The sequence below is a fragment of the Malus sylvestris genome, chromosome 9 (assembly GCF_916048215.2).
Source record: "Malus sylvestris chromosome 9, drMalSylv7.2, whole genome shotgun sequence".
Lineage (NCBI taxonomy): Eukaryota > Viridiplantae > Streptophyta > Magnoliopsida > Rosales > Rosaceae > Malus > Malus sylvestris.
The window spans coordinates 18,495,043-18,522,059 of NC_062268.1; the positions used below are offsets into that span (position 1 = coordinate 18,495,043).

At 37.8% G+C, this 27,017-nt stretch overlaps 1 protein-coding gene across 1 annotated transcript; it reads right to left on the reverse strand.

Moving 5' to 3' along the window:
* Positions 1 to 18,127: 18,127 nt before the first annotated feature.
* LOC126634465 (histidine-containing phosphotransfer protein 4) lies at positions 18,128 to 19,876 on the reverse strand. Its single transcript, XM_050304992.1, has 6 exons — positions 19,696 to 19,876; positions 19,020 to 19,150; positions 18,835 to 18,903; positions 18,627 to 18,698; positions 18,412 to 18,484; positions 18,128 to 18,287 (listed from the first exon to the last, which is right to left on the reverse strand). The coding sequence occupies exons 1-6, from the start codon at positions 19,753 to 19,755 to the stop codon at positions 18,240 to 18,242; spliced, it is 453 nt and encodes a 150-aa protein (XP_050160949.1). The 5' UTR covers positions 19,756 to 19,876; the 3' UTR covers positions 18,128 to 18,239.
* Positions 19,877 to 27,017: the final 7,141 nt, after the last annotated feature.

A 27,017-nucleotide genomic window follows, 5' to 3' on the forward strand; every position in this document is an offset into this window, starting at 1 on the left:
ACTGATAAAGTACCAGTTAAGCATATCATAGGCTTTCTGCAAGTCCAGCTTAATGGCTATGTCCCTTGTCCTTCCTGTTTTCTGTTAAATTAGAAAACAATTCATGTGCAATCAAAATATTATCCTACCTTGATTTTGAGAATACAACAATCCAAAATAGGCTTTAATCTTTTGATAATGACCTTACTAATTATTTTATAACTCACATGTTAGGGAGTTACCCTCTTAATCGTCTATTGAATGAGTTCTTTGTAACCACTTTCCGTTATGCAATTTGTAATTAGTATAGGGTGGTTATGAGGACAATTCATGTATAAATATTGTATTGGTGTACATGTGATGATTAAGGAAAATCACTTTTCTACATGGTATCATCTTTTCTTGCTTAGTTCTTGATCTTAGAATCCTTGCTCCTTTCCCTCATGGCTGCTCATTCCTCTTATTCTCTTGCTCCTACTCCAAACATTGCCACCCTAGTTTTTATCAAACTAACAGATACCAACTACCTTCTCTGGGAGGGTCAAGTCAAACCCTTTCTTGTTGGACACAATCTTTGGCGTTTCATTGATGATTTCTATCCCTGTCCCTCTGTCACTCTTCTTGATCCTGCATCCAAGTCTACTAATGACAAACTTGCTACCATTCCCAACCCAGCTTACCTTCATTGGTACCAAGCTGATCAATCATTGGTCAGCCAACTTCGTACGACTCTTACGGAACCGGTTCTTTCTCAGGTTGTTGGTCTTGCCACAATGCAGGCTATTTGGGAATGTTAAACTTTTCTCAACATTCTGCTGCCAACTCTGCTCAACTAAAGATACGATTCATGTCCATCACCAAAGGCTCCAAAACCGTGTCTGAGTATCTTCACCTGGCCAAGGAAATTTCCTATCAACTTGTTGCCATTGAAGAACCTGTCTCTCCTGCTGATTTGGTTACTTGTATTCTCCAAGGTTTGGGACCAGATTATAGCACGTTTGTTATTGCCACTTTGTAGTTTCCACTTCCTTCGTCCTTCTTGGATCTCCGTACTTGTTTGCTTTCGGTTGAAGCACAACAAGCCATGAGCCCAATTATTTTCTGCCCCATGGCCATCCGCTTTTGTTGCTTCTCGTCCCTCTACTCGTGGCAGTGCTTCTTGACGCCCTATCTTTCCTCGAGTGTCCGATCAGCGTGGGCTTTTTTGTCCTCCTGCTCAACGGTTGGCGTGGGCCTCATCAATGTTGGAACTATCAACAGTTTGGCCACCTTGCAGCCCAATGTCCACAACACTTCGATTTATCTCGTGCCTTTTTACGAGCATGGATGTTACTAGTCCTCTTGATTCCTTATGGTACTTGGACTCTGGAGCCACAAATCATATGACTCATGCACTACTTTTTCTTCTGTCGTTTGCCCCGACCTCTTCCCCTGATCAAGTAGTTATTGGTAATGGTGCCTCTCTTCTTATCATTCACTCTGGTAATGTTGCCATTTTCTTCCGATTCTTTTGTGTTTCGTCATTCTGATGTTCTTTATATTCCATCTTTTCGTAAAAATCTAATTTCTATTGCTCAACTCACTCGTGGTCTTCTTGTTAGTGTCATGTTTTATCCTTGGGTTATAACATTTGTGACTTATATTCTGGTAAACTTCTTTTTCAGGGCCAATGTAAAGATGATCTCTATCCCGTTCTACCTTCCTCATTTCCGTCTTCCCGTTTCACCCAAGTTCGCGCATCTTTTGTCATCCCATCTACTCCCTGGCATTATCGTCTTGGCCATCCGTTTGATCATGTTCTTCGAAAACTAGTCTCTCAATCTTTATTAGGGTATAGTCATTCTTTTTCCTTCAATAAATGTAACTATTGTGCACTTGCTAAGTCTACACGCCTTTCATTTTTGTCTCATGATCATAGTACCACTGTTCCATTTAAATTAATACATTCCGATGTTTGGATGTCTCCTGTTTATCTATCTTTGGTTTTTGCTATTATGTACTCTTTACCAATGATTTTACCCGTTACACGTGGATCTTTCCTATACAGCAAAAATCTGAATTTCTTTCTCATTTCACTAAATCTGTAGCTTATATACGAACACAATTTTCTTCCTCTCTAAAACAATTTCAAAGTGATGGTGGTAAAGAATTTGATAATTTGATGTTTAAACAGTTTTGTGCCACTAAGGGAATTTTACATTGATACTCATGTCCACGTATACCTCAACAAAACGGTATTGTCGAACGAAAATACCGTCATATCGCTGGCATGGGTCACATTCTTTTTCTCACAGCCAAAGTGCCCCTCTATTTATGGGTTGAAGCCTTTTATACTGCAGTTCATTTGATTAATCGTCTTCCCACTCATGTCCTTCAATGGGCTTATCCATTTTTCAAGTTATATGGCAAATATCCTGATTACTCTTTTCTTCGCACCTTTGGTTGTCCGTGTTTTCCGTTTCTTGGCGACTATGTCAGTAACAAATTACAACCTCGATCTTTTGCATGTATTTTTGTAGGTTACAGTGATCACCACCATGGATACTGATGTCTTCACCTTTCCTTCTGCAAGCTCTATACATGTCGACATGTGATCTTCCATAAGGATTCTTTCCCATGTGCGGATCCTTCTTTGTCTCTAGCTTCTGCATTAGACCTGGTCTTTATCCATGTTGTTTCTTCATCTCCAGCGTGTTCCGACTGTGGGCTTGTCCTATTCTTGTCATAGCCTAGCCCCGAAGGGCCTACTTCAATCCTACCACAGCCCAGCCCAACACATGCGTTGGTTCCAGACCTATCAGCCCAGCTCAAGACCCCATTGTCAGCTCAGCCATCAACGTGGCACCATCTCTGCACGCTATAGAAATCCATGCTGCCCCTCTTGGTGTGGAATTTGAAGTTAAAGACTTGGGCACCTAGAATTATTTCTTGGAATTGAAGTGTCTCAGTTTTCTGATTCAGTTAGTCTGACTCAAAATAAGTATACAATTGATCTACTCAATAAAAGTAATCTTGTGGAATGCAAGCCTGTTTCAACTCTGATGGCCTCCTGCACCTTCGTTTCTCGCACTGATGGCAAGTCCCTTGTTGATCCTACACCTTATCGGCAACTTGTGGGTGTTCTTCAATATCTTACGATTACACGCCTGGACATTGCCTATGTCATTCAACATGTTTCACAGTTCATGAGTTCTCCTAGTGATACACATTTTGAAGCCGTCAAGCGCATTCTTCGTTACCTTAAAAGCACGCTTGGTCATGGTTTATGACTTCGACGTTCTCCGGATTCGTCTATTCTTGTTGCTTACTCGGATATGCCGATTGGGCGGGTTGTCCTGACACTCGTCGATCCACTACTAACTACTATATTTTCTCGGGTCCTAATCTCATTTCTTGGAGTACCAAGAAACAACGTAATGTCTCCCGCTCCAGTGCTGATGCTGATTATCGGGCTCTTGCCTATGCTTGCGCTTACACTAATTGGATTCAAGGCCTTCTACGAGAAAATCAGTTTCCTATTACTACACTGGTTATTCTTAATTGTGACAATCTTTCTGCCACTTACATGGTGGCCAATCCAGTTTTTCACTATCGCACCAAACATATTGGTATTGATTATCATTTTGTTCGCGAACGAGTTGCCACTGGTAGTCATCGTGATCATTTTATTCCTTCCACAGAGCAACTTGTGGATGTTTTCACCAAAGGTCTTCCTTCAGATCGGTTTCATCAGCTCATTTCCAAACTTGGCTCCTCACTGGTGTCAAGTTTGTGGGGGAGTGTTAGGGACTTACCCTCTTAATCGTCCATTGAATGAGTTCGTTGTAACCACTTCCCCTTATGCAATTTATTTGTACTTTAATTTGTTCTAAGTTCTTTGTAACTGCTGTCCATTTTGCAATTCATTTGTCACTTATGTTGTAATTAGTATAGGGTGGTTATGAGGACAATTCATGTATAACTATTGTACTGTTGTACATTTGATGATTAAGGAAAATAGGCCTATAGTTTACTAACAATTTGTGGGTTTTCCTTGGGAATGAGGGCTAGATTTGTAGGATTTATTAGTCTAAGAGTCATATTTTTTTCAAAGAAATCCTTCACCACATTGAAAACTGAGTTATGAACTGTATCCTAGCATCCATGGTGCAAGCTAGCATGCAACCCATCAGGGCTCCAGTACTATAAACTTTGTCGATAGTAATTGGGGAGAGTAATGAATTATTTTGCTTCTCATTAATGCAAGGCTTGATAATGTTCGTAATTGTACCCATCTCAGTAGTGTTAAGAGGGGAAGAACAAGAGAATCGCAATTTAAAATCCACATAAAAACATGTTCAAGCCTTTCCCCACGATACCACCATAACTCATTCCCATATTTTATCTTACTAATTTCATTTCTTTTTCTTCTAATTGTAGAACAAAGGTGGAAGAACTTTGTATTTTTATCTCCAGGTGCAATCAATTAACACTGGCTTTTTAGCCCACATTACTTGCTCCTCTTTTAAAACTTGGGACAATTCATCAATGTAAAAATAAGAAATAATAAATGGCAAAAGAATGTATCCATAGTGTTAAAAAAATTGGTACATTTAAAAAAACAAATTGGTACATTTCACATATAACAAAGTGATACATTAATAAAGAAGAATGGGTACATTATAAATAAATTAGGGTACATATAAAAGATTAAAAAATTATGAGTACAAATGAATTTTAAAAAAATATGGGCGCTAAAAGAAATTAATACATGGGTACAAAATAAAATTAAAAAGAAAATACTACAAATTTTAAAAAAAAATGTGGCAAATTAAAAGTGGGTACAAACACAAATAAAACTTTAAAAAATATGGGCGCAAAAAAGAAACTAATATATGGGTACAAATTAAAAATGAAAAAAAAATTAATACAAATTAAAAATAGGTACAAACTAAAAATAAAAATACATGATAAACAATTTATCCATAAATATAAATATACTAATTGTAACATTTTTAACACTAAAGGAATATATTTAAAAGTAAAAATATGTTATTATTCAAATAATTAATGATGTTATTAATATCCAAGGACCTTGATCAAAAAATGAAAATGAATAGGATTTTAATCAATGGAGTAGCAAAAAGAAGGACGTAAACCTAATTTCTCCTAATTAAAATTACTTCTAAAATTCGACATACCTATCCCCTACAATTCCACATGATACACTTCATTAATCCAATTCTTTCAGGTAACCACTAGGACCAGCCTCTACATCATTCTCCTAACTCTCTTCCTTGGACTCACCATTCTTATTTTAGGCCTTGTAGTAGCAGAATATATAAGCTTTTGCATCAAGCAAGGCAACAACCAGATTTCTAGAATTCCCCTTAGTTTCAACACCATCATCACATTTGACATGACTACATCCTGGTTTAGTACAAAATCATTAAAACAACAATTTCTACCAAAATCAAGACACTTATAGTTATCAATAACATCTTTATCAATAAGCAGGTTAATTAAATCATCATTTTCAGACAAATCAATAGAATCACTAGAGTTATTTTATCCATTTACCATTATTATTATTTCTAGAAATGATAAAATATTTGAAATTAGAGTGCTCAGTTTAGAGGAGCTTTCACTCGACTTACTATTACCCCTTTTTCATGCTTCACCATCTTTCCATACCTCCTCCAGTCTTGGACAAGGTCAACTTTGGCCACCAATTTGTGTTTATGGCTGCTAACCATATTCCTAAACATCCTTTCATACCTCAAACTTTCCCCGCCCTTGCATTTCTTAGCTTTCATCTTCCACTTACGTATAGTAGTCCAACCCTCCACATCAGGGCCCTCTTTCTCTAGTCTCTAACCCAACCCATCATTCTCAGTGTTCTCTTCATCCACATTTGCAGCGCTAGAAAAATACAACATCACATCCTTGTGCAACTTATACTTGACATCATCATCCACTACCGTATCTTCAGCAAAGATTAAACACTCGTCCCCGGACACTGTGTCTATCATGAAACAACCATTATCAACTTCCACATCAGGGCATACATGTCCATTAAGTCTTCTCCTACCACAATAGAAGAAAACTTTGAACAACTTTTTGTAGCTAAATAAAATATGGTTATCCTCATCATGGTCCACAATCAAAACTCTCTTCAAAGGAAACCTAAGGTCCACTTCCAACAACACATTTACAAACAAACCATTAAGTCCTAGGGTAACTTCATCAACCATAATCACATGACCAATTGGTTGCATGATATCCTTACTGATGTATCCTTCTTGTATTGCATCAGGACTTTAGGGAGCCTGGCCCAAACCACCAACTTAGTTATCACATTAGACTCCTTGAAATGGGTAGTCCACCTATCTAGATGGAATATCTACCCACAAACATACCAAGGCCTATTTTTCAGAACAAACTTCATGTCAACCTCATTAGTGAACTCTAAGGCAAACCACTTTCTTCCAAAGTGATCCAGATAAAATGTGTTCTTCACTTCGTTTTTTCCAAACTGAGCCAAACTTCCACTTAATTAATCTAGCTTCGAGAGGTTGTGCAAACATCTTCCCCATTAGAACACGATTGCATATGCTCCGTATTAATTGAATAACACATATTAGTACTGGCTCTGGTGACACCCCTCTTCATTGTGAAGGTGCTCCTAGCCTTTTCAACTACAACAGGCTCCTGACCAGGTTGTGGGAAAGAGAAATGGTTCTCCTCGCTAGGAACATATTGATTAGTGCAAATTATGGGTCTACGAGTTGAGGGGGAGAAGAAGGCAGTGGTTTGGAGATTAGCCATGAGAGATGAGAGATGTAGCAAAGTAACAGAAAACAGGGTGTTTGGTGAGAACAGCCAGAAATAACTACTCAATAAATAGGGGGAACCAACTGTCAAAACAAATGAAACATAAAAAAATCATCATTAACACAACACCCTACAAGCTATTACTGATAGGAGCATATTTATGCGACTTAGTTAGCTTGTTTTCTTGCATTTTCATAGCTAGTTTCTACTTATTATAGTGTTTTAAGCTATTTTCGTGTGTTTGTAGGTCCAAATGACAAAGTTGGCAAGAAAGTGCAATTTGGAGCATTTTTGGGCCAATAATGGAGAGCATATGAATGGAGCAAGGTGGATGGACGTTTTTGAAGTTCAAGAGGCTAGGAATGTGCTAAAAAGATGAAGAAAATAAATTCATGACAAAGAAGATAAGGATTCAGCTAAAAAGAAGGAACATTATCCAAAACTTTATCCAATCTTATCTTATCTAAACAAACCTTATCTTATCTTATCCTAATCTTATCCTACCTTAAATCCAGCTGCAAAGGGGAATCAATTGCATATTATATCACCTAAAAACATGGTTCTAGAAACCCTATCCCTAAATTGGTACTGCACCTAGCCCTTCTAGAAGCTGTATTTCCTGATGCAAAGACTACTCCTTGTCCTCCCTGGAATCTGATGAGAAGTGTCCTTATTCCTTGCTAATTTGGAGTCCTTATTCCTCTCATTTTTAGCCTTAGCCGTGCATTCCCCTCTCCCTATAAATACATAGTGCCGCATCACTCACAACTCACCCATCTCTCATCACAAATTCGCACCATACATCCATCGTACTCAGAAATCCCTTTTGTGCCGTAGCTTTGCAAGGAGAAAGGAGAGGAGACCCTTTGCTGTGCCCTGCCATTCAAGACCCTTAGATTGCTGGAGCGTTCTTAGATTATTGTTTAATTTAAAGATTATTGTTTGAAGCCGTCTCATATAAATGTTATACGCTTAAACGATAAGTCCAAGGAATATGTAATTGGGAGAATGCGATCTAAAGAAGTTAGATTCATGAGACCATTCTCTTTCGTATACATATCCTAAACGTTCCTGATCATAGGATTGCCAATTGGGCATTGACAGTCTATTAAGATCAGTACATGCTATGTATTCTCTTAGGGAGAGTGACTGGTCTCGAGTCATTGGTGTGATTGACACCAAGACAAGTATGTAGGTGCTCAATAGAGAATGAGTTCACTGAACGCGATCAACAAGGAGTTCTCATACTCATGTTACATGAGAACTCATGGTTGGGATAATGCAAAGTAGTCATTTGACCTGAGGCATCATAGTTGTCTTGTGGTTAGGTCTTTGATCTTTGACTATGTCAAAGTCATTCCATCCGAGGGTGTCCACGACATAGTTGGGGTTAAGCCACTTAGCCATGGAGGCAAGTGAATGCGCAACAAGGGATCTCTAACCTTCAAAATGTTTGAGGGAGAATACTCTATGATATGATTAAGAATGTCTGGCCAGAGTATGAATGAGATTTAGGAAGTTGTTCCAAATCACATTCAAGGTAATCATATAAGTAAATGAATCACATTGGATAGTAGACATGAATAAACTATCAAACCAAACAATGTGGTCAAGAACAATGTGGTCAAGAGTATTGAATAAACTATCCTAAATTGAATAGGTTCTCCACCTCTTTTGATTAGCTTGGGTAACCATGACATACTGCTAGGTGTCACTCATGATTTGTGGAAGCCCTAAACGTGTATAATCACTAAAGGGAGAATTGAAAGTAAGTTTCAATTCAAAATCGATTTGAAAGAGTTCTAATCGCCCACTGTCTCGCTAAAAGGAACCTAATGGATCGCACACCGTGTAAGGTAATGCTTGAAGGACTTGACGGAGATGAGTAAGGAAATGGTTTAATTGTTTATGGCAAGAATTAATTAATATGTTAATTAATCAAACGAATAAGTTCGTTTTAAACCTTGAGTTAGTTTTGGGCCTTAAAGCCCAAATTGGGCTTCGAATCGTCAAGCCCATTAGCTTAAGTTATATGACAAATTAACAAACAAAATTCAAGAAGCCCAAAGCAGCCCAAAGGCTTGGGAAAACCGGCCATAGAGAGAGGAAGGGCCTTTTGGTCCAAAATGTATACAAAAGTTGAAAGCATAGAAGGGGTATCTTTGCTCCATCCTCATTAGGGTTTTCTAAGGATGAAAAGTGAGAAAAACACTCTCTTTTCTCTCTAGAATAGCTGGCCACCATGGGAGAGTTTACTAGCATCTAACTCTTCCATGGTCACTCATCTTCTTCCTTAACCATCCTTGGTGTCAGAACTTAGAGGTCTCCAACTTTGGGGACTTTTGGAGAAACCAATTCTTCCATCCATATCCAAGAAGGCATGGAGCCAAGAAGCAAAGTTCCTCCATCCACATCCATGGAGCCAAGGAGTAAGGTGACAAAGGAAAGAAGGCCCTCACATGGGTGATTAACCTTTGCTAAGCAAAGAGGTGCTTCAAAGGTATAAAATTTCTCAACTCACTTTGTTCTTGAGTTGAGTCTTGGTTCACATAACTAGTAGGCTTTGAATTTCATAGGTAATGTTTTGTTTTTGAGTGCATGCAAGCATGATTCCGCCTTTAATTGTTAATTGCATGCCATAGATGTTGCTCAAATGAACATGTTTTTCATAAAATTTCCTTCAAGTGGTATCAGAGCCTAGGTCTAGTAGTTGGTGAATCCTTTTGGGTTTTGTATTTTCATAGTTTATGATTTGAATGTTGTAATTGTTACAAGCTTTATTCTTGCTTCTTCTCAAATGTTGTAGATGTAGTTCATATGAGCATGAATTTTGGAGCTAAAATTTGGTGCCATGTTTTTGGGGAAATTCGGCCAAATCTAAAGGGTGGATTTTTGGGTTCATGTTTGTCTTGTTAAAAGTGTTTTAAAGTGACATTAGGAACCCCTAAGTACCCTAGTATGGTAATATGTTTTTTCCCTTAAGTTTGAGAGTTTTTGGGGTGTCTTTGGGTGAAAAATGTTTATGAAGCTCTTATGGATTTTCATGGATGTTCTTCATTGTTCTTGTTATGTTTTTGGCAAGAACAAAAAGGTTGGGTATTTTGATTCAAAGTTTTTGGTTGTTTACATAAAGTTTTTGTTAGTGATGGATGGTTTGAATTTTCAATCAATACCCATACATTTTCTACTATTCACACTACACCAATCACTTACACATTTTCCTTGTTTCAAGGAACCATGTTTTATGGAAATCACTTTTTCAAACCTACCCATCATTGTTTCAAGGAACCATGTTTTATGGAAACCCATATTGTGTCCGATCGTTTGTGACTCGTACACCGACTTCACCCTATCATGGGGAGTACAAAGTGCGTGCTTACACTCAAGAGGAGTTCTATATGCATACATGATGTTGTGAAGGTAGGCAACGAGAATGATCAACATCATATCATTGTGAGGTTGTTCTTGAACCCCTACTCAAACTTGCATGGTGGGAATGACTTAACTAAGTGCAATGGAGCCAACATCATATCATTGTGAGGCTTCATTCTCTAGAGGCCAAATAAGATGGGTACTTGCAAGAGATGCAAATGAGTAAGCGTACTGTCTCATTATTATTGATGCTAGCCAACATCATATCATTGTGAGGTGGGCTTGGTAATGATGAGTCTCTCATACCCTACTAAGAGTTTCCTCCAAAACTCTCGAATTCCAATGAGGGATATGGAATATGCCAAAAATAGTGGATGGTGCTATTTGATTTAAAGACCCGGATCAAATGGCTTAAAATCAATCAATTTATATTCCTTATGTATTTATTTGACAATATATTTGCAAACGCTATCCAAAACTTGACAAAGAAAAAGCCAAAAGCTTTAGTTTTCGGACTTGGTACTACAATCCCATAGATTGTCTTTAATGGTTTGTATATGTACCTAAGTAGTCTCATCCTCGCAATCTTCCTATTGATAATGTATCATTGGAAGAACATGTTAGATAAGTCTATCATAAAGAGGACAACACTTTTAATGTCATAATTTTTCAATTATAAATTGTTGTATGAAGAAGTAAGAGTTGCTTTGAACAACCCTTAGTTAACGCAAACTAGTGCTCGTTTCTTTGTTACATGAACAAGAAACTTGAGAAGTAAACACAAGGGCATGAACACTTTATGTGCCATGATTCTTCACTTACAAATTGTTGTATGAAGAAATGAGAGTTGCCTTGAACAACTCTTGAAAGTTTGCAATTGTGTTTAGAACATAATGGTTGGTTGACAAAAATAGTCCATCAACATGGACTTATGATGATTTTGAATCATTGAGTGTTGAAGTGTTAAACCACTTCTAGAGACGGAAACTAGGGAAGGACTTCACTTTCGTGTCCCTATCCAAATGGTTCACTAAGTTTATTGTAAACTATATAGTGAATAATAACCACACGCTCTCCAAATTGTTTGATGTATATAACACAATTGAAATAAGTTTCAAGAGAGATAGTGGGAGTTTAGGGACCATGACTATTGTAGTCAAAGGAGAAGTCAAATGAAGAAGGCGAAATAACTCCAAGGGAACAAACTTTCTTTATGAAAAGATGGACATTGGAAGGGGTATTTGCAAGAAATGTTTTGCAAGTGTCAAGAACACACATTTCGAAGGTGTTGTAAATTGTTCTTGAATAGTTCAAAACAGTTGGTTCTTCTACTTGAATGCTTGACTCCGTATTAGTAACTATGTTTTACAATCGTTGTAAAAGTGCGGCTAATAAGAGGTAGAAGATTAATGAGAGAAGAGAAAGTACTTCACGTGAATCAAATGTAGATCTCTGCGAAAGCAGGTAGTACTTACTTCCTTATATGAACTACCAAAGAAAATGGAAAAACAAAGATTGTCTTTACATTCCAATTTGAATAAAGGAACTTAATTCCGTATGAGAAATGGATGAATGTTTTGTTTGACAAAACATTGTTCTTTATTAATGAATGATTAGATTATTGTAATCTAATTGATTATCTCTATAGTAGAGATGATATGGTAGTGTTAACTGTTTAGAATATAACGATGCTTAAAACCCAAGAGGTTGCAAGGTAGTGACTAATCCCAATTGAGTTGTGATATCTCTAGAACATAAATTATGAGTTGGTCATAGATGAATGCTTTGGATCGTTAGATCCAGATCCAATGCCTTCTTGTTAAAATTGTATAGAGGCAAAATGTTTGAATCTTTATTCTTTTGAAAAGGAAGAAAGAATCACAAAGTTGTTGAGATGTTAGTGGCACTTGTCCACAACATAATACTACTCATGTTGTATGACATTCACCGAATACTTTGCAAAAGGTTTCAAAGAATTCAAGAATGTAAGTTGATGAGTAAGACGTCTAAAGTATTTACCTCCTTAGATTTGATCCAAGGAAAGGTAACACTTTAGAACAGTTTCCTTGAAAGATATCAAGAAAAGAAGCATCATAAGATAATGGATTTCTCCATTAGGAGAAGAACAAACTTGAATAAGATTTAGTTTGTTGGATGTTATCAATTACCCATAAATAGGATATATACTTCTAAGACAATATGATTGTCAATTAGAAGATCTTCCAAAATTTTCATGACTCCATAGGATGTAGTTGGAAAGAAAGATAAGTCTTAATTGTGTTAAGATTTGGGGTTGTGTGCTAATAAGCAATATTTGTTTGAGAATTATCTTGTGGATATCCTTCAATTAACCTTTGGATATCACTTCTATAAACCAACTAACAAATGTTGTTTTGTTGGGTAGTTCATTGTAATCCTACAATATGATTTGCCTAATGCAAATGAACGAGAGATAGAACTCAAAGAATGGGTTCTTTGAGAGACAAGATAATCAACAAATATAACAACCTAGTTCCTACACCACAAGCTCCAAGGTAGTCGAGAAGGATTTATAAACCGTCTCAGTTGAATGGTTTGAACTTTCTGACTATATCATAGAGTTACACCTCTTAATTCGAAAGAAATAAGAATGAAAATCCTTATGACTACATTGAGTGTACATACGACATATACTCAAGGAAATGGTAAAGTACCATTTGACCCAAAATAGTGAAACCTTTAATATCTAATTGGTAGCTTAAGGTGACTGCAATCAAAGAGATTGGTTGAATTGGAAGAAACCATCTTTGATGTAGTCTTGCTTTCAATTAATTCAAAGATTGCTAGCTACAACTAAATGATGATTCAATGTTTGGACATAATATGGGTTTCCGAAACCATTATTAAGATAGTCTTGATAATATATGTCTAAAACTATGAATCACAAGACATGTAAGTTGTAGAGATCCATCCATCATGAATCTTAGCAAGTTAGTGGGAGCTATAAGCGTCTTATGAGAGAAAGATCAAATCGTTTGATTTCTCATAAAGATGTAAATGAATCTTTTGTTTACTAGGTTTACAAAAGATTAGTGGGAGTCAATAATGTTCCTAAATTTGAATATATACATATATGATATATTAATTCTGGAAATGAAAAGAATACTTCTTCGTTAAAGTTATGACTTTAAACATTCTATAACGATATAATGTATATGGGAGACATAGTCTATAAACATGAGATAGAAATCTATAATGATAGATTTCAGGATATAATTGGATTATATCAAGCCCTAATGATAAACAAAAGATGCTAGGAAGTTTCTCATATGATGAAAAACTTCAATCAGAAGAACAACTCTAGTGAGACTAGGAGGTAGCTCTTCTCAAAGGGAACGTACCCTATGACTCCCAAAGAAATAATGTGTAAATAGAATCCTTTATGTATACGCAGAAAGGTGATTTATATATTTCATATTGTATGAAAAATGTTGATATGAGTTGTACCATGATCGGTACAAGACGATATCAATGCAAGCCCAGGATCAGAACCATGACAACTGTCAAGTGAATCCTTAAGTATTTGAGAAATAATAAAGGATGGATTCCTCAAGAATGAGGAAGAATTAGAGTAACGTAATGGAAGCATAAATGAATTAGATTATGAATCTAATCCATCATTGGATGTTTCTTCATTATGAATGAAGAGATAATCAGATATCTCTTTATTATGACTAAAGAGATATTTGGATGGAAACATTAAAAGTAATGACTTTAGTGTGTTCCATTGTAAATGCAAAATATATTGCCATATAGAAGCTTACAACAATGTTGTTTGGATGAGAAAGTTCATTCATGAACTCTCTATTCGGTTCCAACTAGATAGTGTCTCTAGTGTACCGACACTACGACACTAATGGGGCGATAGCTCAAGCCAGGGAATCAAGGTCTCATCATGATCCGAACTTAAATGAGAGATTAAACCACATGATTAAGAATCATGTATAATGGTGACGTCGTTATTCTCAAGGTTGCTTCTATGGATAACATATAAATATCCATTGTTTAGGCCTACTACTCAGCCATTTTTGAAATGACTACAGAAGAGGTATCATCATTGATGACCAAGCTGATTGGCTCTAGTGCAAGTGGGAGATTGTTGGAAATGTGCCCTAAAACCAATCATATGATGATACTTTACGGACATTTCATATGTTAAACTAATATAGTTTAATTTAAAGGGCAAAGATTATTGTTTGAAGTCGTCTCATATAAATGTTATACGCTTAAACGATAAGTCCAAGGAATATGTAATTGGGAGAATGCGATCTAAAGAAGTTAGATTCATGAGACCATTCTCTTTCGTATACATTGTACCACATGCTCAAATTAGTTTTAGGACATACTCTGATTATGGGTTGTTACTTTTAAAATTATATGCTCAAAGGTGTGACTCATCACTTCAAAGGTTTGTTCATGCATATGCATTTCATGTCTAAATTCTTATTACATTCTGACTAGATTAGTTATCTCGTTGGTTTTGTTTGTTGCTTTCACGCAGCTGGGCACACAACTTAAGACTGCCCACATGGGCTGACTAACACCTTTTTGTTGATAGCTAGCTTTTAGCCATTGATCTGCCCATATCATTTTCTACGCTGAAAAATGTTCCCTGTCATTGTTAACTAAAAACATACAGGTTCTTATTGAGGGTTCTTTTGTGAGGTGGTTGTTTAGATTTATTTTTTAGAGTGTGAAAGTGCATTAAAGCTTTGAAGCTTGCCCTCTTCCTCATTTATGAAACCCTACCTGCCAAACATTTCTTCATGCATTAAACACACAATCATTGAGAAACAGGGTTGCATTGTTTTCATAGTCTAATCCCAAGTTTAAAATCATTAATTGGACGTAGTTTCCTTGTTGGATTCATGTTAGTTTCTTACTTTAACTTTTTGACTGGAGAAACTGACTTGTCATTTGAATCCACATTATATCATCTACATCATTACATCACTCACTTGAAGAACGCATTGGTCTCGGTGCTACAAGGTGAAGAGCTCAAGGTTGGAGCTGCCTCCTAGTGAAGATCAAAGAGCTCAAGGTTGCATAAAGGTAAAGTTGCTTGGTAGATTATGTTGAATCCCGCATCGGCCGTAGAAAAAGAAAAGTAATAGTTTAAATATCCTAACCCCACTTCCAACAACACCGATATTCTCTCCAACTTGGTAATTACCACCTGCACAATCCGTCAGGTGTGAGGTTTTATCACAAAAGGTCTCGGTGTTAGTTAGAGTGGGGTTATCATATTTAAACTATTACTTTTCTTTTTCCATGGTTGATGTGGGATTCAACAAGCCTCTCATGTGGGACCTAATTAGTGGGTCACACGTGAGAGATCCACACATCGGCAACCACGTGGAGCCAAGGGGACTCACTCTACATGTGGAGCCAAGAGTTCGATTCTTGGTTGAACTTTGCTATGAGCGCTTACCTATGGGTGCATGAAGAAAATTTTCTTCATGCACCCACAAGCTATGAGCATGAGGGGTGAAGATTGTCTACTATTGTTAAATGAAGAAGAAGAATGGTTTCTGTTGCCATGAAGAAAAGAGCGAAAGAAAAAAGTTGTGGTTCCACTGCCTTGGAGAAAAGAAGAAGAAAAAAAAAGTTTTGTCAAGGTAGGATACATTTCCTATCATGAAGGTTCTTGGGTTTTGTTTTATTTTTATATATTTTTAATTTAGTTTGAGGAAGAAAAAAAAAAGGATGAAACAAAAGATTGAAGAAAAGGAAAAAGATTTGGTGATTGGGGCTTTTGAAAAGAGGCGTTAGTTTCAGTTGGGCATTCGAAAATATTAGCGTTTGTTCCAACTAGACTTTCAAAAAGAGGCGTTAGTTCTATCATATCAAGAGAATTATTTATCGGGCATTCGAAAAAAGACGTTAGTTCCAATTGGGCTTTCGAAAATATTAGCGTTAGTTCTAGTTGGGCTTTCAAAAAGAGGTGTTAGTCCCGAGGATAATGATTTGTTCATCAGGCTTTCGAAAAGAGACATTTGTTCCAATTGGGCTTTCGAAAAGATTGGCACTAGTTCCAGGTAGGCATTCGAAAAGAGGCGTTAGTTCTGACAAACTATGATTTGCTGATCTTTTGAAAAGATTGACGTTAGTTTCAGCGTATTAGTGATGATTTCCTTCTTGACAAACTCATGGTTTCACACCATGAGTTGAAAAGGGGGGGGGGTGTTGGAAAATAATGAGAAAAGTATTTTAGGGATTTGATTTAATTAGTGAGTCTATATGATTTAATTAGGTTTGATATGATTTGATTTGGTCTAGGTTTCCTTGTTTTGTTGACAAATGATTGTTTTGATTTATTGCCTAGTATTGCTCCTTTGTAATATTATAAATACCTCCTTATGGAGAAGAATAAAGAATTGAAATAGTATTTGTCATAAACCCCAATTTCATCATGGTATCAGAGCGGGTTGTCCTTCGTGTGAAAGTCAAACCCACTTGTTGTTCATGTGTAGGCTTGAAAATCGGCCACACTTGCGGGGGAGTGTTGAGAATTGAAATGTGAGGAAGAGTTTGTCACACATCGGTGAGGGACAAGCCTTGCTATGGGCTTATATGGTCTTAGGCTACTCCCCATATTGCCAATTGGTTTTATGGTGGAACCCCAACTTTCTTCATGGTATCAGAGCTAGGGAGCAGGCAGTATGTATTGCCATGTAATGGGGGGTCCTCTTGGCCCTACGCGATGATGGTGGGTATCCCGTGGGCCCACATGTAGGGTGAGTCTCCTTGTCTCCACGTGATTGCCGATGTGTGGATCTCCCACAAGTGACCTACTAATTGGGTCACACGTGAAGAGGCGTGTTAAATCCCATCTTAGCCACACTCTAACTAACACTGAGGCCTTTTGTGATAAAACCCCATACTTGACGGATTGTGCATGTAGTAATTACCAAGTTGGGGACAATATCAGTGTTGTTGGAAGTGGGTTGTTGGCCCGTCTCTATGATAATTCTACATATTATATTAGATCTAGGAAAAGAGCTTGATGTGCTACCTTGTATGAATCTCATTTGCACTAGTGGATTGGACTTAATGGAGTCCCCAGTTTTTAACCCAGAGGTGGGGTTTTCCGGTCAAAACTTCTTGGTTTTAGTGTTACTAAAGGCTTGCCACATATCTCACTTACTAGCACATGATACATGCATCCTTTGACTTGCTAATTGATATGTGCCTATAACCATGCTCACACAACGTAATAATAAGTAATGAACATGACTACTGTTGGCTAGAAGAACTTTTGTAACCTAAGTTGAATTGATAAAATTGTGTTTGGTTGACTAATCTGTACTTAGCTGACTGGTGAATTTGATTAGTTAGTCTAGCAGACTTTGTTTTTATATACAAGATATTTCGCTTAGTACCAATTTCCAACACTATGAAGTAAATTGTTTGTTTTTTATTCAAGATATTCTACTTTAAATTAATAGAAATTGTAGGAGAAACTTTGAACTGGAGTCTATAGGACGAGCTCATCCGTTATAACAGACATACCTACATTTACATCTGCATGTAAATTTGTTTGTTAAATTATTCCTACTAATGTATGCCAAAATTTGGAGGAGAGGCCATGAAAAATTGAGGATCAAAGCGGAACGTGAAATTGATTCAACTCGATGGTGAAGCCCATTCTCATTCGTAATAAACCCATTTCCTGATAAATAATTTTTTTTTTCTTATTTTATCTTCATTGACAAAAAGCAAAAGGTTTTAATTTCTTTTTTTTACTAACTCAAAATTAATTACACTTTTTTTTCTTTTTAACAAATCAATATAATAAATTAATTTAATTTGCGAGTGAACAGAATATACATACAGCTGTAGTCAAAGTCAACTCATCACCTAACTTGCTTCTGAGTCAAAATTACACTTGATTGTAAACATACATAACAACATAGCATTTTTTTTAAGAGACATTGAAAACATTTTACATGGAAATTGGAATATTATTCCATAAGCAACCATAAGAGACGTTCCATTAATCTAAGCTAGACTCTGGCTGTTGATGACTTTCTTGATTACTTGGGTCGACATGCTGTCTCGATTGGCTCAGCTTGCCTTGCCATCTGAATTCACCAAAATTTATGTAAAAAATGAGATTAATACACTTTTATTTTATGGGATACAACTAATTGAAAACCCTGATATGATACAATATAATAGTCCAAAACTTGAGACCAATCGAGTCACCTGAAAATAAGCCTCAAGCTTCTTTTTCAGTGTTGCATGTTCTTGCTTCAGTCGCTGGAAAGTCCTCATGCATCTGATTAATTGCATTCATTGATCGTGCAAAATTACTTTTTTTTAATTGATTTGATTGGTTGGGGAATAAGATTCGCTTTATAATTTGTATTTTTATATATAAAAAAATATTGTAATTCGAAAAGATGGATTGATTAATGTACCCTTCTGCGTTTCCTGCATTACAATATTCCCTAAACTGTTGGCAGTCAGCTTTCACCTTTTTGGCTCCGATGCTGCACAAGTAAACAAAATCGTTTAATTAATTTGGGATTAAATATTGTCATCTTAAAAGCCAACACAGAACATACTAGCAGATCCCTTTCCTTTCTAATAAATTTTAAAATTAATAAAATCGAAATTTTTTATTACCTTGAGCTACTTCCCTTGAACTGCTGCATATAGTTGTCCAACTTATTAAAATCACGAGGGTTCCTCTGTCTGCAAACATATAAGACATCATTATATGTGGATACAGTTTATCTAATTAATTAGTCCTCGCGTGGTATATATGTCCATCAAAAATTTAAAAAGTTGAAAATTATAATTTGACTCACAGTGCCTGCTCTAGGATTTGGAGTGATCTAGATGAATCTCGGTAGTACAATGTAGCTACTTCCTCCACAAAATTAGGGTTAGCATCATCTTGCAGCTCCTCCAGCTGAACAAATTGTTCGTCCAGAAATCCCTATAACACATATACACCACGAAGACTAAATTAATTAGCCACCAGAAATTCTCAAAGATTTAGAAAATTTAATTTTACATAAATGTAAACTTGCATGCATGCTCAGGGGTTGATCGGGAAACATAATGGTGTTGCATGGACGGTGAACAATGCCTCCCACTCCTTCACATATATTTCAATGACTATTTGGTATCCAATTTTATTTTGTTTGACGAGTTTCTACATCATGCGATTGATCTACAATACTTACATGTATTCAATACAATTATCATTTGACTGGTTAGATATAGTTCATGTGAATATATGTATTTATTATAATCATCATCTAATTGTCAAGCTGATGAGTGTATTAAATACATGCAAGTATTGTAACCAAAATTCAAATGATAAAACATTTGTAAATAAAAATATAGATAAAAATGATGGCTTGGACTTGTAAATGCAAACTACAAGTTTGAGAAAATTTTAGCTGCGGAATATAGGGAAACATGAAATTAAAGGAAAAGGGTACGTACGTAAAGAGAAGAAAAGAAAAAAGAAAAAACCTGATCAAAGAGGGACTGCCTCATGAGACGAACCTGCCTACGCAATTGGTTTCTTTCCATTTCAGAAGAAATGTGGATATCAAAAGCTAGCAGAGAGAGAGAGAGAGAGAGAGAGAGAGAGAGAGAGAGAGGTAATGAAAGTACACACTTGGAAGCTGGAACAATGTGTGTGTGATGGTACAAATTGTTATGGGCAAGGAGGGGTTTATATATTCTATGGAAGAGGGATACACACACACAAACGTGTATATATAAGCGGTATTAGTATGAGGGTATGCGAGTGAACAAGTTTCCATGAAAAGGAAGAATGAAGTGATTGGAGGGTTAGTGGGGTCTAGAGGAGTAGTTATTGGAAAAGCTGATTCTGTAGTATAATTAACTAAATAGGATGACATTGTTTATGAGTTATGTTAAATCTGGAATATGGAATGACTGCGGCTGTATATATATGGATTCTAATTCTAGATATACGTCCTCGTTTAATATATATATATATATATATATATATATATATATATATATATATATAATTGAGTTTAGTAAATTAATTAGTAATAGAGCTTAATGCACTCAAATCTCTAATATTCTCCCACCGATACACCTACCGCTAAAAACCCATTATCATGTTTTGTATTTTCAACCATATTTACATGTAAAGGGGTTTGGAGCTCAAGTAATTAGAATTATTATCTTTATTACAATATTTTTGTGTTTGCTTCTTCTTCACTTTTCAATTTTATTTTTCAATGTAATTATTGCAACGTTATAACATATGTAGAGGTAGAACTCACCTACTTTACAAAATCATATATTTTAAGTACCCATATCGATTAAATTCTTCAACTCATTTCGAATGAAAAAGATGTACGATAATATATATATTCTTCTCCCTTTTCTAATAATCAAGTTTTGCTGCTTTCATCAACGTGGTAAGTGCATTAACCTTAAAGTTAGGTTAAAAAAAGCAAATCTACCATTTGATGGGCATATGCTCCCTTTCACATACTTTACTGGGAACCTCTCCTGCATGCATGAGACAACTAAGGAATTTATCCTGGAGGATCCCAAAAGCTAACAATAAATTTTCACTAAGCCAAAAAGATACAAGCATATTATGACGCAAACAATATAAATGGTTTGGCAAGTTCATAACGCGCGTGGTGTTATAATATAACTTATTTGATCTTTGAAACAAAATTTACACATGCCGAGTGTGTTGTGATGATATCTTAAATCAATAACGTAATATTATGTAGAAAGAATATGTATGTGTTGACCCTATAAACTACCAAGCCTACGTGGCGCGCAGGCCGAGTAATCTATAAGCTAACTACGTCCTTCGGTGAATGCGGGGCGTGCCAACTCGTCGGCCGAGCTCGGCCGAGGAGTAAATTTGTTGATGTTGCGTTGGGCGCGCAGCTGACTTCTGCGTCTCGTGACTGCGGCCGAGAAAGGAACACGTCTCGGCCTCTTGGGCTCTCGAACCTGAAGACAAGGTTACTATTCTTACGAAGTTCACGAATCGCCGTCGTCGGATTCGGTCACAGTGATGTTATTCGTCAGAGTAAACTCTCGCCGAATAGACACCAAAGTGTAAGGGCACAAATACTCAAAGTGAATATAAGTCTTAATAGTGAACGTGGTTCGGCCGCCTGAATGCCGAACTCTAAATCCCACTTGGGAGTATCCAATCATAAAATAACTCGGCGTGCAATGCGCTGAGCTCGATAAACTGTAACACCTTACTTCGCCGAGAAGGCTAAGAAGATGACCTCAATCAATAAGGATTCAGAAATCCTTCTCGACCGAGACTGGGATAGATAACCAACCGTCCTCGCCGCAGTGCTGTTGATGCCAACTGAAGATACTGCGAGACCGGCTGATTCTACGATGACAGAGCTATCTATGCCGACTTAAGATATCACCGGTTGCTTTCACAGTGCTGTTGATGCCAACGGAAGATGTGTCAGCGAAAAGAGAAAATAAAAATCTCAAAGTTGTTGAGAGAATTTACGCAGGGCAGTTGTGTGTTGAATTTGAGGGCTTGAATATTGTCTGCGACTTTGTATTTATAAGAATGAACTGCCTCACCCTCACACGATTCTTGGAATATTACTCCAGGTAAAATAATCATCACTTAATCTTGCTGATTATCCTATACGCGCAATTCCATTAGGATAATTGTCCCCTCATCACTCATCGGCCAACTGGAAGTCATCACATGCATCCCAATAGAATTCTAAATTGCATGGTGTTTATACCATATTTAGGGCCTCGTATTTAGATCTCGTACAAATACTCAGGGGACTTAAATGTAATTATGGGATAAAGGAAGGGGCAAATATGTAATAAGTGAGGAGTCATTATTCTATAAAAGGACCCCTCACCCTCACAATTGGAAGGGCCTCACTCTCACTCTCGGAGGCCAATTCCTAGGCCTGAGATCCCCTCTCTCATCCTCAGAAGCTCTCAGAAGCTTTCACCTTCTCCCTCTCTATTCCCTCAAATAAATACATAATCAGTGTGGACGTAGCCCAAACCTTGGGGTGAACCACGATACATCTTGTGTTATTTACATTTCATTGCAGATCCACGGTCGGATTTACGTTGTTCCAAGACCATCTGGTTTTGTGCATCAACATTTGGCGCCGTCTGTGGGAAACGACACAAAAAGTTATGTCGGTTCTTTCTCAAATTTTCATCTCCGCCGTGAATCTGCAAAATCATAAAAAACCCATAAATAGAGAAGATCCAAATCTGAAACACTCATCAATTTCATCTCTCTCTCTCGTTCTAACCTTCTTTCTTCACTCCCACTTGTTTCTCTCTCCTTATTTTCTCTCTTTACATTTGCTTTCAACTTCAGATTCAAGAAAAAAAGAAAGTAAGATGGCAAAAAACATGGGGAAAGCTACAAAATGGTTGAAGGGCTTGCTGGGGATGAAGGGAGAGAAAGACCACGTCGACATCATGAGCACTGTGTCCAGTGACAGGAATGAGAAGAAAAGGTGAAGCTTTGCCAAGTAATGGAAAGACACTACCACCAGTCATAATGGTCATGTCCCTACTGACTCTACCTGGCTCAGATCCCATCTTGCCGAGTCGGAGAAGGAGCAAATCAAACATGCAATTGCAGTGCCGTCTTCTCCTACGAAGACTCCACCACCCTCGCCGCCAAGTTTCGCAGCCAGCAGATCAACGCCAGTTCCGGCACTAACGAGCCCGCCTCCGCATCAGCCGCAGCTGCTGCCGCCATGATGCTCCAGCACTAGTTTTAAAAGCAGAATTCGTAGCAGACAGAGATGATCAGCAAGCACAAGCCAAAATCCAGGAACCAGATTGCAGCAATTGCGATCCGTGATGAACACTGGTTCGAACCCAAGTTGTCGTATGTCCGTCCTCCTTTGCAGCTTTGCTTGCTACCAACTGAGCAACGACGCCGGAGATTCCACCGGAGAGATTCTTTCCGAGAGAGACAGATGGCATTCTCTAGTTGCAGCAACGTGGTGGGCGGTTCGCGTCTTCTGGCGGCGGTCGGAGAAACCCAGTTGTCCACAAAGCGCTCGATGTCGGTGTCAACCACCACCACCACAAAGAACAGAGTTTTTCCTCTTCAGTTGAGAAGCTCCTGATCCCGACCTCATTTGTGCAATATGGATCTTATCTACTATGGTTGTAGCCTCAGTTCTTATATGGAAATATGAAGGTTTCAAAAATTTGAGAACGGGCAGGAGAGCAGCGGATCAGCGAGAAACGGTAGGGACTCTGTACGAGGATGAAGCCTAGAAGACACCGTGCGTCTCATTCTCTGGCAAATCTACCGCGTTCTCGACGATCAATCTAAAGATCCACCGTCGCTCATCGATCCCATCTCCTCCGTCTCTGCAATTCCTCTGATCTCGAACACAACACCACTTTGCTGCCTTACCTTGCATACCCTTTGATATCGAACACGACGCCAGATTGGAATAATCCATTACCTGGGATGGGCAGAATCCGCGACATGATCAGGAGGGGAGCTCTGGCAGCGACTTGAGGAGCAAGATGGAGTCTTGGCGATTTTCCCAGAGACTAAGTACGAGCTCCACACCACAAGGAGTCCCTTTTATTCCCAGAGACAAAAACCTCACCGTAATTCGTCTTCGAATCGATCAATCCTACCGGAAACAATGGCGGCTGGGTTTTCAACTCGGCAGCAAGACCTCCGTTGTTGCTGGTATTAAGGATAAGCTCGGACTGCTCTAGGACTTCTCCGCCCAAGCTTGGTGCAGTTTTCGGTCTGGATTTTGGACAAGCAACTCGGCTCCAGCGCAATGTCATGTGGAATGGTCTATGTCTTCCCCCAGTCCCACCATGTGCTAGTGTAAAACCGGGCCCATGCCTCATAAGCTTTATCAATGCTTTTCTGAAATTTGGAGGAAGAGAGACTGAAAAGCAAAGGGAGAAAGTGGAGGAGATGATTGAGGGCTCCATGGAGGATGTTATCCTACCAGAGAAAGTGGATGTAATAAATTCGGAGTAGAGAGATAAAAGCAAAAGGTTGGTGTCTGTCCAAGCAGCTGTCATTCTAGAGAAAAGCAAGGAATGGCAATTAAAAGCTTAAAGTCAGATGGTCTTCAAAGGTCATAGAACATGAGTGGACGGATATAATTGCGGAAGACCAGGGATAATCGTGGGGGACTCGTGGACCAAGCAGAAAGCAAAAGCAGAAAAACACTGCAAAAGCAAGGAATAAACACCCCACCCGAATGATGTAATTTATTTTTATTATCTCTCGGAGACATCTGTATAAACCCCATCAGAGGGTGATATGTATAAACCCCATTAGAGGGTTTAAAAAAAAAAAAAAAAAAAAAAAAAGGCAAAGCCCAAAATAAATGGGCTGGAATGTTGTGTGGAGAGCGAAGGCCCATAAGCCCAAAATAACTCCAACCAGGCGATCAAAAGTACGCCCAGTACTTCAAATCATACATGAGCATTACTCATGTCATTCATATATAAACATTCATGTGCATCACTCATGACAATCATACAAAAACATTCATGACCATCGTTCATGTCAATATTCATGAGCATTACTCATGTTAACATTCATGAGCATCACTCATGACAACATACATGAGCATCACTCATATCAATCATACATAAACATTCATGAGCATCACTCATGTCAAACAGCTTCAAAAGATTCATTTACAGAGCTCTAGCTTCAAAGCTTCACTTGCAAAGCTTCACCTATAAAGCTTCAGTGCAGGGTATACAAATACCGCCTCCGAACAACCGCCACTTCGGCCCATACATGGATTCAATTTGAAGTCTCCAGCCAACAGACTCTATTGACCGAAGACTTGGGGGACTACATTATGTACCATATATTGGGCCTCAACTGGGCCTCATGAAAAATACTTGGGGGACTCTAGCCCATTATTTATGTATTAAGGAGCGAACCCTTATTCTATAAAAGGGACTCCCTCACCACCATTAGAGAGCATCACCGCCTACTGAGCAACCGTCTCACTGCGAGCATCAACTCTAACCCATCACTTATGTATTGAGGAGAGAGCCCTTATTCTATAAAAGGGACTCACTCACCTTCAAACGCCATAAGCCGAGCCAACCAAGGCAACACAAGCTACAAGCAAAGCGGCCTCGCAACATGTGCTACTTCTAGTTGAGCATCATTTCAGATTGGGCACCGCCTCATATCAAGCATTAGTTCTAGACGACATCTAGTTACTTCGGCCCACACATGGACTGAATTTCAAGTCTCCAGCCAAAAGACTCTCTTGACTGAAGACTTGGGGGACTACTGTTTATACCATATTTAGGGCCTCGTATTTAGATCTCGTACAAATACTCAGGGGACTTAAATGTAATTATGGGATAAAGGAAGGGGCAAATATGTAATAAGTGAGGAGTCCTTATTCTATAAAAGGACCCCTCACCCTCACAATTGGAAGGGCCTCACTCTCACTCTCGGAGGCCAATTCCTAGGCCTGAGATCCCCTCTCTCATCCTCAGAAGCTCTCAGAAGCTTTCACCCTCTCCCTCTCTATTCCCTCAAATAAATACATAATCAGTGTGGACGTAGCCCAAACCTTGGGGTGAACCACGATACATCTTGTGTTATTTACATTTCATTGCAGATCCACGGTCGGATTTACGTTGTTCCAAGACCATCCGGTTTTGTGCATCAACACATGGAACCATAGATATCATTATCTTCTCCTCCACACGTTATCCAAAGATAGAATCCTAATAGAACTCCTTATTTGCTGCATGCAAAATTAAAAGCCGCCACCTCATCAACCATTGCTAATGATAGCCCACGTGTATAGCAAGCCTGTAAGTCTTTGGCTAATCCCAAAAGCCATTCTGACCACATCACTATTTCAATTTCATCTTTATCCCATGCATAGATTAATTGCATGAAATTAATCCAGTAGTAGATGTACTGCCATATGCCGAATATCTCCAATTAATTTGAATTATAAGTTAGAGATATTATTTGCATCACGTTTATCTGGAACAAGGGAAAAACCAAGATAATTCACTATTAAAAAATAATCATTATGATTAAAAATCATAATATTATCTCTTAACAATAAAATTATCTTAATTTCTTCATATGACAGTGTGAAGTTATGCACATTCAACGGCCTTGATTACTCGGGCCGATGGTGCAAATTTGGGACCAAACAGTATGTTAATCATTATATATATTATTGATCCATAACACAATAGCGCCATGAGGTTATATCACATAAATTCTTGGTATCTTGCATTTTGCTTAAATTTCTTAATTAGTTGCACAAAGAATAGTATCACATTTTATACGTAGGTCCATTTTGACGACCTAGGCTAACTAAGTTATATGCCCTTGAATTGCCATGAGGGAGTAACTAGGAAGGGGGTCACCGCAGATTGTGATGGGCTAAAATGACTTTCTAAATTAATTAGTTGCACTTGCTATACAATATTCTTCATTATTCAGGGCGTAGAAGGCAAAGATCTTTTGTATATGTTTCATCTCCATTGTAAATATATAGGCTAAAAAACATGCTAACATCGTAATGGAGGCACTGGCTTGGTAGCTAACAACTTAACTTAGCCTATTAATGCGAGCCCAATTGGCTAAAAGTTTGTTCTCTAACGTACTGGTCACCAGCCTTAACTATTATTTGATGAAAATGTACGGGTGTAACGCGATAACCTCTCACCCAATTACATTGAAATAAAGAGTTTAGTTAGAAATGGTGCATTTGTCAATCCTAGATTTATTGATATGTTAATTAATTAGTCTTTGGATTTCTTATTATTTA